Source organism: Stegodyphus dumicola, chromosome 3, assembly GCF_044657685.1.
Source record: "Stegodyphus dumicola isolate Sdum_Otavi_A_Nest chromosome 3, ASM4465768v1".
Lineage (NCBI taxonomy): Eukaryota > Metazoa > Arthropoda > Arachnida > Araneae > Eresidae > Stegodyphus > Stegodyphus dumicola.
In genome coordinates this window covers 118,583,688-118,598,020 of record NC_140770.1, presented here as the reverse complement: position 1 = coordinate 118,598,020, position 14,333 = coordinate 118,583,688, and the positions used below count along the sequence as shown (strand labels likewise).

Genomic DNA, 14,333 nt, shown 5'->3' with positions numbered 1-14,333 from the left:
CATTCTGGAGAGTTGTAAGTTGAAAGAAGGAACGATAAAAAAGGTTAACTAAAGGTTAACTATAATGAAATCTGCCTGAAAAATCGATTAGCGTATTCCATTGGATGACTAAATTCATTCTATAAAGCCTGGTTTGGAATTAATGAATAAAACTTACGTATGAAGTTTTATTTTTTATTTTCATTTATTATTTCATTTGTTTTAGTTTTTACGACATATATGTTGTTTACATTTTAAAATATCGTTTACTTGTACAAATAATCATTCTTATAGAAGTCCCTAACATTGCAGACCAAGCTCCAAAAATTAAATATAACGTCCCAATATCCTTATGATTAGTTCAATAAATTTATCGCAGTAACTTAGTTTAATAAAAACATTTAATTGCAAATTTAATCAAAACATTAAATTGCAATAATTTGAAAAATTGGGACTCAAGTAACTTTTCATTTATTAATCGATTAGCCGCTGGTGTTGCGTTGACGCAACGGTCAAAATAAATGCGTATATAAATATAACTACCTAAGATATTTTATACCAGCAGATGATTTTGTGTAGGAAATATTATGAAGATTATTTCTATAAAAAATATTTGCCTTCAACAATCATTTTGTTTATAATAATTAATCTCATACTTTAAGCAAAATTTAAGTAAAATTTTCAGGGTATTTCGACCGGTAAAATTTCGACCGGGTATTTTTGCTGAAAATATTTAACGAAAGAATCGCCGTCTTTATGAGTAATCTATTTTTAGTCCAGGTCACCGTTTATCAGAACATTACATCAGTCAGATGTTTATATTTGTTTTGGGAAGGAAGGGAAAACAGGTGTTGCGCTGACGCAACGTCAGCAGGAAACGGTAGTCAATCTCCTTTTACACTCATTCCTTTCGATGTTCTGCTTCATGTTCTGGTTGTTTAAAAATGCCTAGAACGAGGTATCTTACATTAGAAGAAGCCATTCAAAGATTTTTTGATGAAGAAACAGATGATGATAATTTTAATAATGACCAGAATGAAACTGATATTGTTGTTGTTCCCCCAGAAATTGCAGAATCTAGTGACGAATAAGAAAGGAATGGCAATGTCTTAAATAATGATAATGATATTTTACCAAATGATACTGCTGGGGAAGTTGAAATTCACGTAAGAAGTACGTTTCAGCCTTCTAAAAGCAGTTATAGTCATACTAAAAAGTTTAAAAAGCAGAAGACTGAAATCTTGTAGTGGATAAAAAAAGGAACTGTTAGTTATGTTTCAGGAAAGACATGAAGAAAGAGATAGAACATAAATTATAAAAGACAAGGTGAAACTAGTGCACAGATTTTCGATTTTTGTTTTGGTTTAGACGTTTAGTCTCTTCTCGTTGAACAGAGAAATATATACGCTCAGCGGGGGAAAAAAAAAGCGCCCGGAAGTTTTTGCATCTGAAGCCTATATAAGAAGATTTATTGGAATATTATTGCTTACAGCAGTGGTCGGTAAAGTGAGGCTCCGCATGTGGCCCTTTGGTTCTTTAAGTGCGGCTCTGGCACAAGGGCCCACGGAAGAGGCAATAATATTTTCATTAAAAAAAGAAAAACTTATTAAGAAAAAAATTACATCCTATTTTGATAAATTAAAATTCTTCTATAAATGGAGAACATGTATAATTTTTTGTTTGAGTAAAAAGATAGATAGGTAATTAAAATTTTTATTGTTGTAAAAATACGTAACGAACATCGAGTTTAATTTTATTAGTTTTCGTAAACGTAAACATAAACCATGTACAAGCTACCGGCATGCACGTGCATGCTTTTTATAAAGTTGTGAAGGTACAAATTGGCATTACAGAGCAGTAGTTGCAGTGTGAACAGTTTTGTCTTATCTACCGTGTCTGTCGTTGTCCTGTCTTATTAAAAAGTTGTATTTTTTAATCTAGCTGCACATCTTACAGGTATTTCTATACAATTTTATTAAATCTGTTATGTATGTTTATGTATGTATCTGTTATGTATGGTACAAAATTTGTATTCGATTTTTCGATAATTTCTATTTGTCCAAATGTTGGAAGTTTTCTTCCATTTTTGGTCATATTAAAAGTTTTGTTATTCTGATGATGGAAAAAAAATATTTTTTTCTTTTTAGTGCAGTTACATATATTAATAAAATTGTATTTTTTAAAAAGATTTATTTTTATTTTTATTTTCCTCAATTTAATAATGATAAATAATTTTGTACTGGTGGCTTTAGAAAAATATATATTTGGAATAGTTTTATAGGCACCCCAATTAACATGGCTACCAAAAAAAAAAAAAAAAAAAAAAAAAAAAAAAAACGGTAGATGAAAATCGCGAATTTAAAGTTGAGTTGACCGAGAATTTTGCGTTTATTCAACACTTGAATGGACTTACGACATGTCTTATTTTTAATTAGAAATTCGCGCATAACAAGAAGTCAAATTTAGAGAGACACTTTGCAAGAAAGCACGCGTCATTTAGCACTAAGTATCCTACCGATGATGCAAGGAAGAAACCAGTTGAGGAACTCCCGAAAGAAGAGTCAAGAGTCGTCAACTTCTGTGTTTAATAACTGGATGCAATCTTCCAGCAGTATTAATATGGCAAGTTTTGTTTGTAGCCAAGAGATTGCTAAGAGAGGAAAACCGTACACAGACGGCGAATACATAAAAATTGTTTCATAAATGCATCCGAAGAGCTATTTCGAGATTTTAAGAACAAAGCAGGTATTCTGAAAAGAATTAATGAGTTACCATTGTCTGCCAAAATCATTAAAGATAGAGCAATTAAAATGTGTTCGAATATAACCACCCAGCATATCGGAGATCTGAAATTGGTTTCGGCTTTATCAATAGCAGTTGACGAGTCTTGTGACATAAATGATACAGCGCAAGTTTCACTTTTTGTAAGATTTATGTCTCATTCAGGCCCTAAAGAAGAACTTTAGGATTATTGCCACTCAAAGGTCAGACGCGCGGAGAAGATATCGCCAATGCTATAATTTAGTGTATGGATAAACATCATATTCCCCTCGATAAAATTGTGTCGATTTCAACAGATGGGGCCAAAAGTATGACCGGCGTAAGAAAAGAGGTTGTTCTATTTTGAAAGAAAAAATTAATCTCGAGATACTTGTTCACCATTGTATCATTCACCAAGAAGCGCTTTGTGCGCAAACATTTCCGGAAGAAATTTATAAAGTTATGGAATTAGTGATTACCATTATCAACTCCATTTTAGCTATAGCTCTTAATCATCACCAATTCAAAGAATTTTTATTTGAAATGAAGAGTGAGTACGCTGATCTGCTTCATAACAAGGTACGTTGGTAATCAAGAGGGAACGTTATAAAACGTTTCGCGTCCCTTTTTCCGGAAATTAAAGCATTTCTCCTTGAGAAGAACTAACTATTCAGAACTAACAGACGATCAGTGGATCCAAAACTTTTATTTCATGGTAGACGTTACGTCTCATCTAAATCAGCTTAATCGTAAACTACAAGAAAAAGGAAACTTAATTTTTTCGATGGTAGAAGAAGTAATAACATTCGAAAACAAATTATCCATTTTTGCACAGGATTTTGAAAGGGAAACATTTCAAAATCCTGTGCATTTCAAATTCCTGAAACCTTTCAAAACAGGTTTCAGGAATTTAAGAACAGCAGAGCAACTTTAGCATTTGTCAAAAATCCTCGTAATGCTACGATAACCAAGTTGAAATTTTCTCATTTTGAAATTGACATTGGTAGCTTTGAAATACAATTGCTGGATTTAAAAAACAAGGAGATATGGCGCTCTAAATTCGAACGTCTTTGTGTTGAATTGGAAATATTGGAGAAGAAAAATGTGATCTTAGTTCACTACACAAGTGGTCTACCTGTGTTGTGAACTAAGATCACATTTTTTCTTCTCCAATATTTCCAATTCAACCTGTGTTGTGAACTAAGATCACATTTACGATCAGCTGAAAAAGCTCGCGTTTGCTGTTCTTTCCCATTTCGGTTCTACATATATTTGCGAAAAATCTTTTTCAAGCATGAACATTATCAAGAGTAAACTGAGAAGTCATCTTATTGATGAGAACTTGGAATAATGCCTAAAATTAAAAACAACAACATACAAACCTGACTTACTCAAACTTTCCAAGGAGATGCAAGCACATTGTTCGCATTATAAATATTTATTAAGTATTAAACTTAGTTTTATTTAGTGTAATAAAAGTTTACTAAGCAAGCAGATTTGGCTCCCAATTTTTTTAAAATTTTTGTAATGTTCATATTTGGCTCTTTGGCTAATAAGTTTGCCGACCACTGGCTTACAGGATATTATTCTATACCTCAAGAAAAAATGTAATGGTCTTTTGATAAGGACATTTCTGTTCCTGTTGTACGAAAATCGATATCACGTTTGCAGTACGGGAATATGAAGCAGAATTTGCATTAGACAATAGTCAAATTGACAATACTGATAAATTATATGAGGTGAGACCGTATTTAAAGTTACTAAATATCACCACTTTTTACTACTGGAAATATAAAGTCTCTTTTAGATTTTAGACGCGAGAATGCATTATTCCTTTTGCAAACTCTTATTGAGAGTGTAGAATCAGCCAGAAATAGATCAGCAACAGGAAGACCTAGTAAATTCAGCATTCAAAAACCATTGCATGGAGATGGTAGACATTTTATCGTAAAGTTCGTTGATAACAAAGGACTTTGTTGTAAAGAGTACCATAGCCAGACTGTTTATAGATGCAAAGTATGTAATGTACCTTTACATCATGATTGTAATGAAGCTTTTCATGTTTGAATCTTTCAATTGAAATAATCTGTATTTGTAAAAGAAATACAATGTATATTTTAATAATAAATTAATTACAAGTAAAGTAATTTGCAGATTTATAAAACGTTATACAGCTAAAAAGTAATCCTGCGCTCCACTCAAAAGAAACATCATACGAGTACAATCCTACTCACTAAACATCCGTAGTCTTATTTCGCTGACGTTGCGCGAACGCGACACTCGCGTTTTCCACAGGTAAGAGCATTTTTCTTATTTTCAATGTAAATTTATGTTATAAATGCTTATTTTAATATTTGTTATTATTTTCATGAGAAAAGAAACATTCCTTGTAGTTTTGGCGGTTAATGTATTAATTCATTTATTTGATTTATATTTACAACTAATTCCTGATTTATTAATATAACGATATTAATAAACCGCTATACCGCATTTCTATTCTATTCTAATATTTTCTTTAGAAGATTCCAGAAATTTCGAATAGTGCAAATACGTTATGGAAATCGAAGATGACCATCATATCGTTTCTCTTCGATCATTTCCACAGAAGACTGAAATTGACCGAAACTTTGAGTAATCATTATTTCCTTGTACGGAGTAAAGGAAGTATTGTAATCGCGAAAAATTTCGGATATCATATTTCAACAAAAACATCAATTTCAACCGCTCTCAAAACTATTTGAACGATGTTTTTACGTGACATCTAAACGTACGGACAGAGTAAACGACTGTTTTTTCCAAAAAGGATTGCAAAATGGATTTTAAATGGATTCAGAAGAGATTTTTCTTGACTTCTGTATGTACATTCCTACGTATGTATGTATATATCTCAGATAACTCAAGAAGCCGTGCAACTTTGAAATTTTGTATATGGGACTTCTATAACATGCAGTTGTGCACCTCCCTTTTTCATTGCAATCGGCTACACCAATCGTATATAGATGCATGCAATCGTTGCATAGATTTTCTCACTCTGTTACTTGTCTTGGTGAGCTTAGTATTTTTATTCTTATATAATGGTAAATTGTGCATTTTTTTCTTTAAAGGTGATTGAATTATGTAGTTTTTATGTTCCGGTTAAGATTTTTACACCTTTAGTTAATCTGCATGCAATTATTGTAGAATTATCAACAATTTCGAAGTGGTGAGTTAAGCTTAACGAACCGCCATTTGTTTATTTTTGAAACTCAGTAGAACAGTGAATTAAGTCAGTTTCTGCTCCTTCAATGTCTTTTTGCCGATTGAGACCAAAAGTAAACTTGCAGTTTGGTGCATCGAAAGATCTGCCTCTATGCCCACTGGCCGAATTGCTTGTTTTTGAATAAAATCTCTAATTTGAATTGCAATTTTTTTTTAAAAATTCTTTTAACTGTATTTGATGTTTTATGTGTTTTTGCATTTTACAGTTTTTAATGAAGATGATTTGAGTTTTTATGTATTTTTGCTTTGCCGCGAAATGAGAACTGAATTCATTGAATGAGAAATACATATCTAATGAAATTCGAGGAAATAAGTTTAAATGAAATACAGCAAAGCATTTAATAGGCCATACAAGGAAGACATGTGGTGTCCACATAAGCTTTTGTAAAAGGTTAAGATGGGTTCCCTGTAGTTGAAAAAAAATAGCTTTAATATGCAGTAGCTCCTTAACTCTCCTTTTAAATCTGATTATTTCCTATTTCTGTCAGTAGTAATGTGTCTAATAATGTGCTTATAATAAATCTTTCTCGCATGCGTTACTTCGAAATTAATCTATGTCACATGATTTTTATATAATGCTTCTCTCGCAAACTTACGTAATGCAAAAGTGAAGCTGAAATTTTTCAGCCAATAGTAATATGAAAATTTTAAATCTAAAATTTAATCAACAAATAGAAATAAAATAGATTTTTAACTTTCTTAATCTTCCTTAATCTCCTTAATCTAGCATTCGTATCCTAGTGTTCGTACATTACTCTCACTTGCATCTGTTCTAAAACGTCATGTTTACAATTTCTATTCTCTTATCAAATACATTTCTTTGAATACAGTTTCTATTCTCTTATCAAATACATTTCTTTGAACATGTGAACTCTGTAACTTATTTGCTTTACTATGTTATTATTCCACTAAATAATCTTCAATAAAGATAATCTATGAAAACGCTATGCAACATTTATATCACTATCGAAATTATTTGTTACATATATTTATAATAAACAATTCTATATTTTATATATTAGTATTTAAAGAACTTAGGACATTAGTAAACCAAGTAACTAACTTACTATATTGGAATGCTGTAATTAAAGAGTTAATTTACCGCTATCAAGCAAGCGGAAGAATTAGTTCTGTTTTCAGAATGTGGTCGTCTTACAGAGGGTATTAATTAATATATATTTTTCAGTAATAATTTTATATAAAGTTCTTGAAAATGCACTGTGCGTCTGCTAAGTTTAAGACTAATTGTTTTAGCAAATTCCAGTAAACTTGCCAAACGAAAATTGGCAGCATTTATTATCCTGACACCTCGACTGGTTTTTCCTAAAATATCGTCTGCTGATAGATTGAATTTTCTATGCATTTAATCGTTTGTTTTGATCCAAGGAAAAAGGAACATCTGCTGAATAGAATTCCAACAAACAAACAATATAAACAAACAATAGCAATGATTTTATCCAAATAGCAAACATTAATACTGGTATTTTCAGCAAACTATGACACGAAGGTAATTTATTTATGATCCTCAGATAAATTAATGGTTATTTGCTTGGTCCGAAATCGATTCACAACACAGTATCTTCAGTTATAAATGTCGGTGAACTGCTTTTATTAAAATACTATAATTTGCAATGAAATTACTTCTGAGGAACACACGTAAATGAAATTCATATAGGTTTGGCGTAGCTGAAGAATAATTACTGCATGACCAAAAGAATTCTGCCACACAATGGTATGAAACCTTTCATTAAAGGTTTATTATTTTTATAGCATTAAGTTACTCGGAAAACCTTAAGCAGAGATTTAAGAATTATTTCAAAAGATGAGTTCAACTACAGAGGGTGCCAAACATTGTATAAACTTAAAAGAATGCATATACAAGAGTAAAAGGGAAAAATATCGTTTCGCCCCCCCCGCAACTTAGGATTTCTATAAATTTAATCTTAAAACTTTATTGTCGTACTGTGCGCTTTAGGAATAACGTGAGAAATTGGTAAACCAACTGACATCGAATGATGCGGGTCTACAGTAACTAAAAAGGAACTTACCGCTATCAAGCAACCTAAAAGAGCAAGAATTAGTACTGCTTTCATGATATCGTAAGAGACTGAAGCTTTCTTCTATTCTGCCGCGCGTATAAGCTGAAAGATTTGCTTCCATGATTAAGTACAATAACGATTATAGGATGCATTTCCCGTTTCTCTGGGGATGCAGCAGATGGAAGAAACAGATACTTTATCATTCTTCCGCTAAATTTTAAGATATTTCAGATTCTCAGACGGATATTTCCCCCCCCCCATTTCTTAAAGCGTAATGGATAAAGTCGGAAAACAGTAGGAAAAAAGTCCAATACTGTGATGGGAACTTAGATAAAAGCTTAATCATTTAAAATTTTTGCATTAAATGGTATTATTTTTTAAATGATTAATTTTTCTTAAAAATGCCTTATTTAAGTATTTGGAACAGTTTCTTTCTTACCTAAACCAAGATAATTGTGGCCTATTAAAATGGAACATGTTGCCTGCTTCCAGCGGTAATATGTATGAATATAATCATATATAAGTATTATATAAATATTATATAAATAAAATTTTTATTATATAAATAAAAAGTATTTCACCTGAACTATTATCAACTGAAATAATAGTTTCCGAAATATGGTGAGTAATGTTTGTGAATAGTATATGTTGCCATCCTATGTGACAAAATTTTAGTTCCCCCCCCCCAATAAAACCTCTATGCAATTAAATAAGACGCTTTAGCCAATCGACGAAGAAAAAGATCTTTCATTTGCTTTTAATTGTATAAAAGTTAATTTTTTATCATAGCTTAATTTTAAAAAAAATCATTTATCTGGATTTCTTAACAATATTTTAACATATTTTAACAATAATTTAGTACATATATGTATAGATATATATAATAATTTATTTCCTAAACAGTATTGATTAATTGATTATATTATCTCCTAAGTTTAATTAAAGTAGAATTATTTTAAAAGTGTGCATCCATACTGGTAAGTTATATTTTGAAAGATGTTTTGAAGTAATTTGAAATCAAAATGTTAATAATGTTTTAACGGGGACTGGAGTTAAATCATCACGAAGAATAATATTTCAATTGTAAAAGGAAAAATTAAAACATGTAATCATTGTCATTGATCGGAAATTAGTTGACTTTTCAAGGGGAACAAACCAACTCCCGTTCAATGAACAATAATTGATAAAAATACGTAAATACGAAAGTGTTTCGTCTTTACTCGAGTTAAAAGTTAAAGCCAAACCGGCAATTCTAGTCAGGCCAAATATTTCCGCGAATAGTAGGAATTATGAACCAATGCTGATACTCAAAGAACTTATTCTCATGAAGCATTTTAGTCAATTCAATTTGGAGTAAAAATCAATTACTGTAGAGAAATCCTGTAAAACTCGAGTAACCGTCCCCGACACTTTCATCTTTATGCACTTGAGTACTATATTATTTGCAGATATTAAACATTGGAAATTGTCATTATGAAATCGAATTCAAAGTAAAGTTGAAATAAACATTCTATATATATATATACACTCGTAAATGGAATATGTTTCTAATAACTTGTAACTAGTTGACTGCAAAATTTTTTACTCTTCTTGTATATTCTGTCGTCTGTACCCAGAATGAAGTATAGTGGTTATAATGAAATTTTGTAGTGACACATTAATTGCAAAGCCTTTTTATATATTTCTATTCTTAGTTTTATTTAAACGGTAAGTATATTACCGTTTCAATAAAACTAAATCTTTGATATTTTTTTAATTATCTCATCTTGCGTTCATATAAGAAATTTGGTGGCAAACGTAGTCTTGCGTCACCAGAACAAGTGCACTTTGAAGCTCGAATTTTGAATTTTATTATTATTATAATTACTTACTATATGTTTACTGCGAACTTAAGGAACTGATTAACAAACTCGCTGCCACTATCAGGAATACAATACTTATATCTTCCATTTCCACCTGCCATTTCACAAAGAATAAGATACTTAATTTGTTTTTTCTGTTAATGATTAAGAAACTAGGCGATTTAAAAGCAGTAAATGTAGTTTATAGTAATATTCTTTACTCTCTAATCTGAATTATTTAAATAAAAATGCATTTAATTCATGATATACCTATGTACGTATCCAAATGATCAGAAGGTTGTTGATGCGTGTTCCTTGATCTATTGCACCAAGATATTTTACTGTACATTTATTTACAATTTATTTACAAGTCGTATGCCACCTGGCATGTTTACAAGCGTTATGCCTCCTGGCATGTACATGATAGACATATTCTGCCACCTGGCATGTGAATTGATACATCATATTAGTTTTCTGCCACCTGGCAGATACGATGCAATTACCTCAATTAGCGGTAATACGCCCGACATTTTGGCGTGTCCGCTTCCCTTACGTTCTGTAACGCAACTAACTTTTTGTGCGGTGCGCCCTCTGGGCACAAATCACCGCAATCACCGAGGAGGCCAAAAAATCCTCCCCCCCTCGATGAATTACATTCATCTTAATACAATCTTCAATATATGCAAACAAGTAAATGAAAAATATAGAAAATGAAAACATACAAGAACCTTCAAAAAGTATAAAATTACATATTACACTTACCAATCTTCTAGCAAAACATCTTATATCTTACTATATTGAAACGTTAACTATGAGGGTTAAACTAGAACAAACAAATAAAATTATTAGTGCAATAAGAAATAAAAAAATAATAAAACATATTGAATATGAAACAAACACTTAAGTTAATGTTCTTCAAGTGGTAAAAGACACAGTTTGGTAATAGGACGTTTAATGTCCCCGTGCACAGTTTTTAGTCTAACCACTCGGACATTATTGTCTCTTCCAGGAAACACTTCTATTACTCGCCCGAGTTTCCAACGTAACGAAGGCATATTATCTTCTTTAATGAGAACCAAGTCATTTAGACGAATATTTCTGCTAGGCTGTCTCCATTTGCTACGCTGCTGTAGTTGGCACAGGTACTCTTTAGACCACCGCTTCCAAAACCCTTGGAACATCTGCTGTGTTAGTTGCCATCTTTGCAATGGAGACACTCGTACTTCGGTTAAATCTTGTTCCGGAACAGCTGTTAAAGAAGTCCCTATAATAAAGTGTCCAGGAGTCAAAGCTGTCAAATCATTGGGATCATTGGAGACCGGTGTTATTGGCCTCGAATTTAAGCATGCTTCAATTTGTGCAATTAGAGTTAGAAACTCTTCATAAGTCAAAATTTGAGTTCCAACACATTTCTTTAGATGCAGCTTCATAGATCTAACAGCTGCCTCCCATATACCGCCATGATGTGGAGCAGCTGGCGGGTTGAATATCCACCTTATGTTTTCATTTGCTAACCACCTTTGAAATTCTGAAGCCTTCCGTAACTCATAGGCGGTAAGCATACCAGATTGCTTTTCACGAGCGGATTTACAGTTGTTCACGAAGCGCAGAACATAAGCCGTTATTCCCAGTACTTTGGTTAAATTTCCGTACAGTTTAAGATTTAGTAACGGTTCTGTAGACTCCACAAGTGTTTTCAAAGTAACACATTTTCGTTCTTCACTAACATTTTGCAAGTCAGCTTCGGTATTCATTTCGTTTATGTGATGTCGAATATCTACTTCTGAAAGCCAGGGTAGCCCAGAAAACCAATCACTATCATTAATTAGAGCTTCAGCATCCATGCCCCTCGTAAGTTTATCAGCAGGGTTTGTCTTCCCACTGCAAAAGTACCAGTTGTTTAAAATTGTTTTCTCCTTGAATTCTACCACACGATTTCTAACAAATTGTTTCCACTCGTTGGCAGATCCCTTGATCCAGTGAATGCAAATTTGGGAATCAGTCCAGTAAAATATATTTCCCTTATCCAACTGCGGAAATATCGATTGCAAATACGAACCTAATCTTGCAGAAATTAATGTTCCCAAAAGTTCAAGCCTAGGGAGTGTTACCCTTTTTAATGGAGCTAAACGGGATTTCGACACTATGAAACTTGTTTTACATTTATTTTTCTTCTTAAATCTAAAATATGCTACGGCACCATAACACTTGGGACTGGCATCAGAAAATATGTGAACTTCTATTAACTTCCAACACATATCACTGAAATACTGCCTGGGAATTTCGAAAAACTTTATTTTTTCAACTTCTTTTAACCATTCCTGAAATATGAATTCTGTATCAAGGGGAACACTTTCGTCCCATTGAATACCCTTTTCCCACATAGTTTGCATTAAGAGTTTAATTCGAACAGTAAATGGATTCATAATTCCTAAGGGATCAAAGAGCATACATGCTGCTAAAATGATGCGTTTAGTTACTTTGAGATTTTGTAACTTCTCAAACTGAGATACATCTATTTTCAAATTATCATTGACATTGTCCCAGATAAGACCTAAAACTTTCAACGGTACCAAAGAGTCTTCAGATGTTTCACGAGAGTCAATTCCATTAAGTTTCCATAGTTCATTCAGCTCAGGTGAGTTTGAAACCCATCTACGTAAATTCATACTGGCCTCGCTAAGAATGAAAATCATGTCCTTGCTTAAATGTAAGGCCTTTGCTACATTAACTGTCCCAGAAATTAAATCCTCTACGTAAAGCTCTTTTAACATACTGCATGCCTCTTCGTAGGCATCTTCATACTTTTTTAGATGCAGTCTTACTGTAGCTGTTAATAAATAAGGTGAGCACTTGACCCCGAAAGGAACTCGATTGTGTTGGAGAACTTGTAAGTTGGGATTACTGTGATCGAGATTTGACCTTTCTTCATTTATCCACAAAAACTTTAAAAAATCCCTATCTTCTTTAGCTAAGCCTACCTCTAAAAATGCACGCTGAATGTCGGCACAAAACGCAATTGAATGTACCCTGAGTTTAATGATAATCTTTAGCAAATCAGGATTTAAATTAGGTCCGCTTTCCAAACAATCATTAAGTGATAAATTTCCCTTACTTTTAGAAGAAGCGTCAAAAACTATTCGAACCTTTGTAGAATCCTTCTGCTCGTGCACTACCGCGTGATGAGGCATGTAATACCCCGTTTTCAAACTACTATTTAAATACGTATCTACCAGTTCCACTATACCATCTCTCAAGTGTTCATTAATTATCTCATTATATTTTAAATATAGCTCGCTATTTTTCTGAAACTTATTATTTAAAGATTGTAAACGCTGTTTCGCGATTTCATAATTGTTATTTAAACCTTCAACACCCTCTTTCCACAATAATCGAGTTTCATACCTTTTATTCTTGTAAGTTGTATTTCGTTCAAATGACTCTAAAATTTCTTTATCTGATAGAGATATTTCTTTATCCGCACTTATCCCGATAGTTTCTAATTCCCATAATTTTTTAACTCTTTCATAATCTAAGTCCTCATTTACAACGGTTATATGATTAACTCTTGCGTCCTTACACTTTGATCCTTCGTCCTTGCCTTGAATCACAAAACCGAAAGTGCTTTCTGTTGCGACTAATTTTTTACAAATCTTCACGTTTCGTTCTCCTAAAATTTCCCAAATATAATCCTAACCTATTAATACTTGAATTTCGTCACTCGTACCAGCATCTGCTAATTCTATTCCCTTCTCAAACGCCATCTTTCGTATCCACCGAGAAGGAACTTTTACTTGCCCTAGTGTTATAGAATCAATGACTATTGCGTTAATTTTTATCTTTTTATTGGGATGGTTTACATTTTGCAGTACGATTTCTACGATGTCATACAAGCGCTCTTTTGCATCTTTGCATCCAAATGTGAAAATGATAAGCGCTTCTTTATTAATAATTTTCAACCCCAGTGAATCAACCACTTCTCGTAAGATGAATGACTTTGTTGACCCTGAATCTAGCATACAACGTAATACCTTTTCGTTCCCCCCTTTACACCTAACTGCTGCCGAAAACGTCTGTAAAAGAACGGAAGTCGGTAGTTTAATTTTGTTATTATTTTCATTACATAAGAGCGAAAGAGAAGCTTCAGGGATTGGCGTTTGTTTTGTCTGATTGGAAGTATCCGTCTCTAAATCTTTCGATGCGGCGTCACATATTAACGAATTATGTAAACCTTTGACATTGCACAGTCTGCATTTTTCATCTTTATGAGCACAGAAACGCCTTGGATGCCCTTTCGAAAAGCAAATAAAACATAAACCTCGATCCATTAATGCCTTTCGGCGAGTCTTTAAATCAAGTGCGCAATCATGATTCATATGACAAGCAGATAAACAAAATATGCAGACATTTTGATTCTCTTTCTTAGGCGGGGTAGAGAACTTTCGATTTGGATTAA

The 14,333-nt window shown here is 32.6% G+C and overlaps 1 protein-coding gene across 1 annotated transcript in view; it reads right to left on the bottom strand.

Annotated features, from left to right (window-relative positions):
- The window catches only part of LOC118185609 (toxin CSTX-20-like), a 31,265-nt gene extending 23,065 nt beyond the window's left edge, over positions 1 to 8,200 (bottom strand). The window contains exon 1 of the mRNA XM_035355494.2: positions 8,046 to 8,200. Within this exon, the coding sequence (XP_035211385.1) occupies positions 8,046 to 8,090 (45 nt within the window). The 5' untranslated portion in view covers positions 8,091 to 8,200. The remainder of the gene's footprint in view (positions 1 to 8,045) is intronic.
- Between the last annotated feature and the right edge of the window lie 6,133 nt (positions 8,201 to 14,333).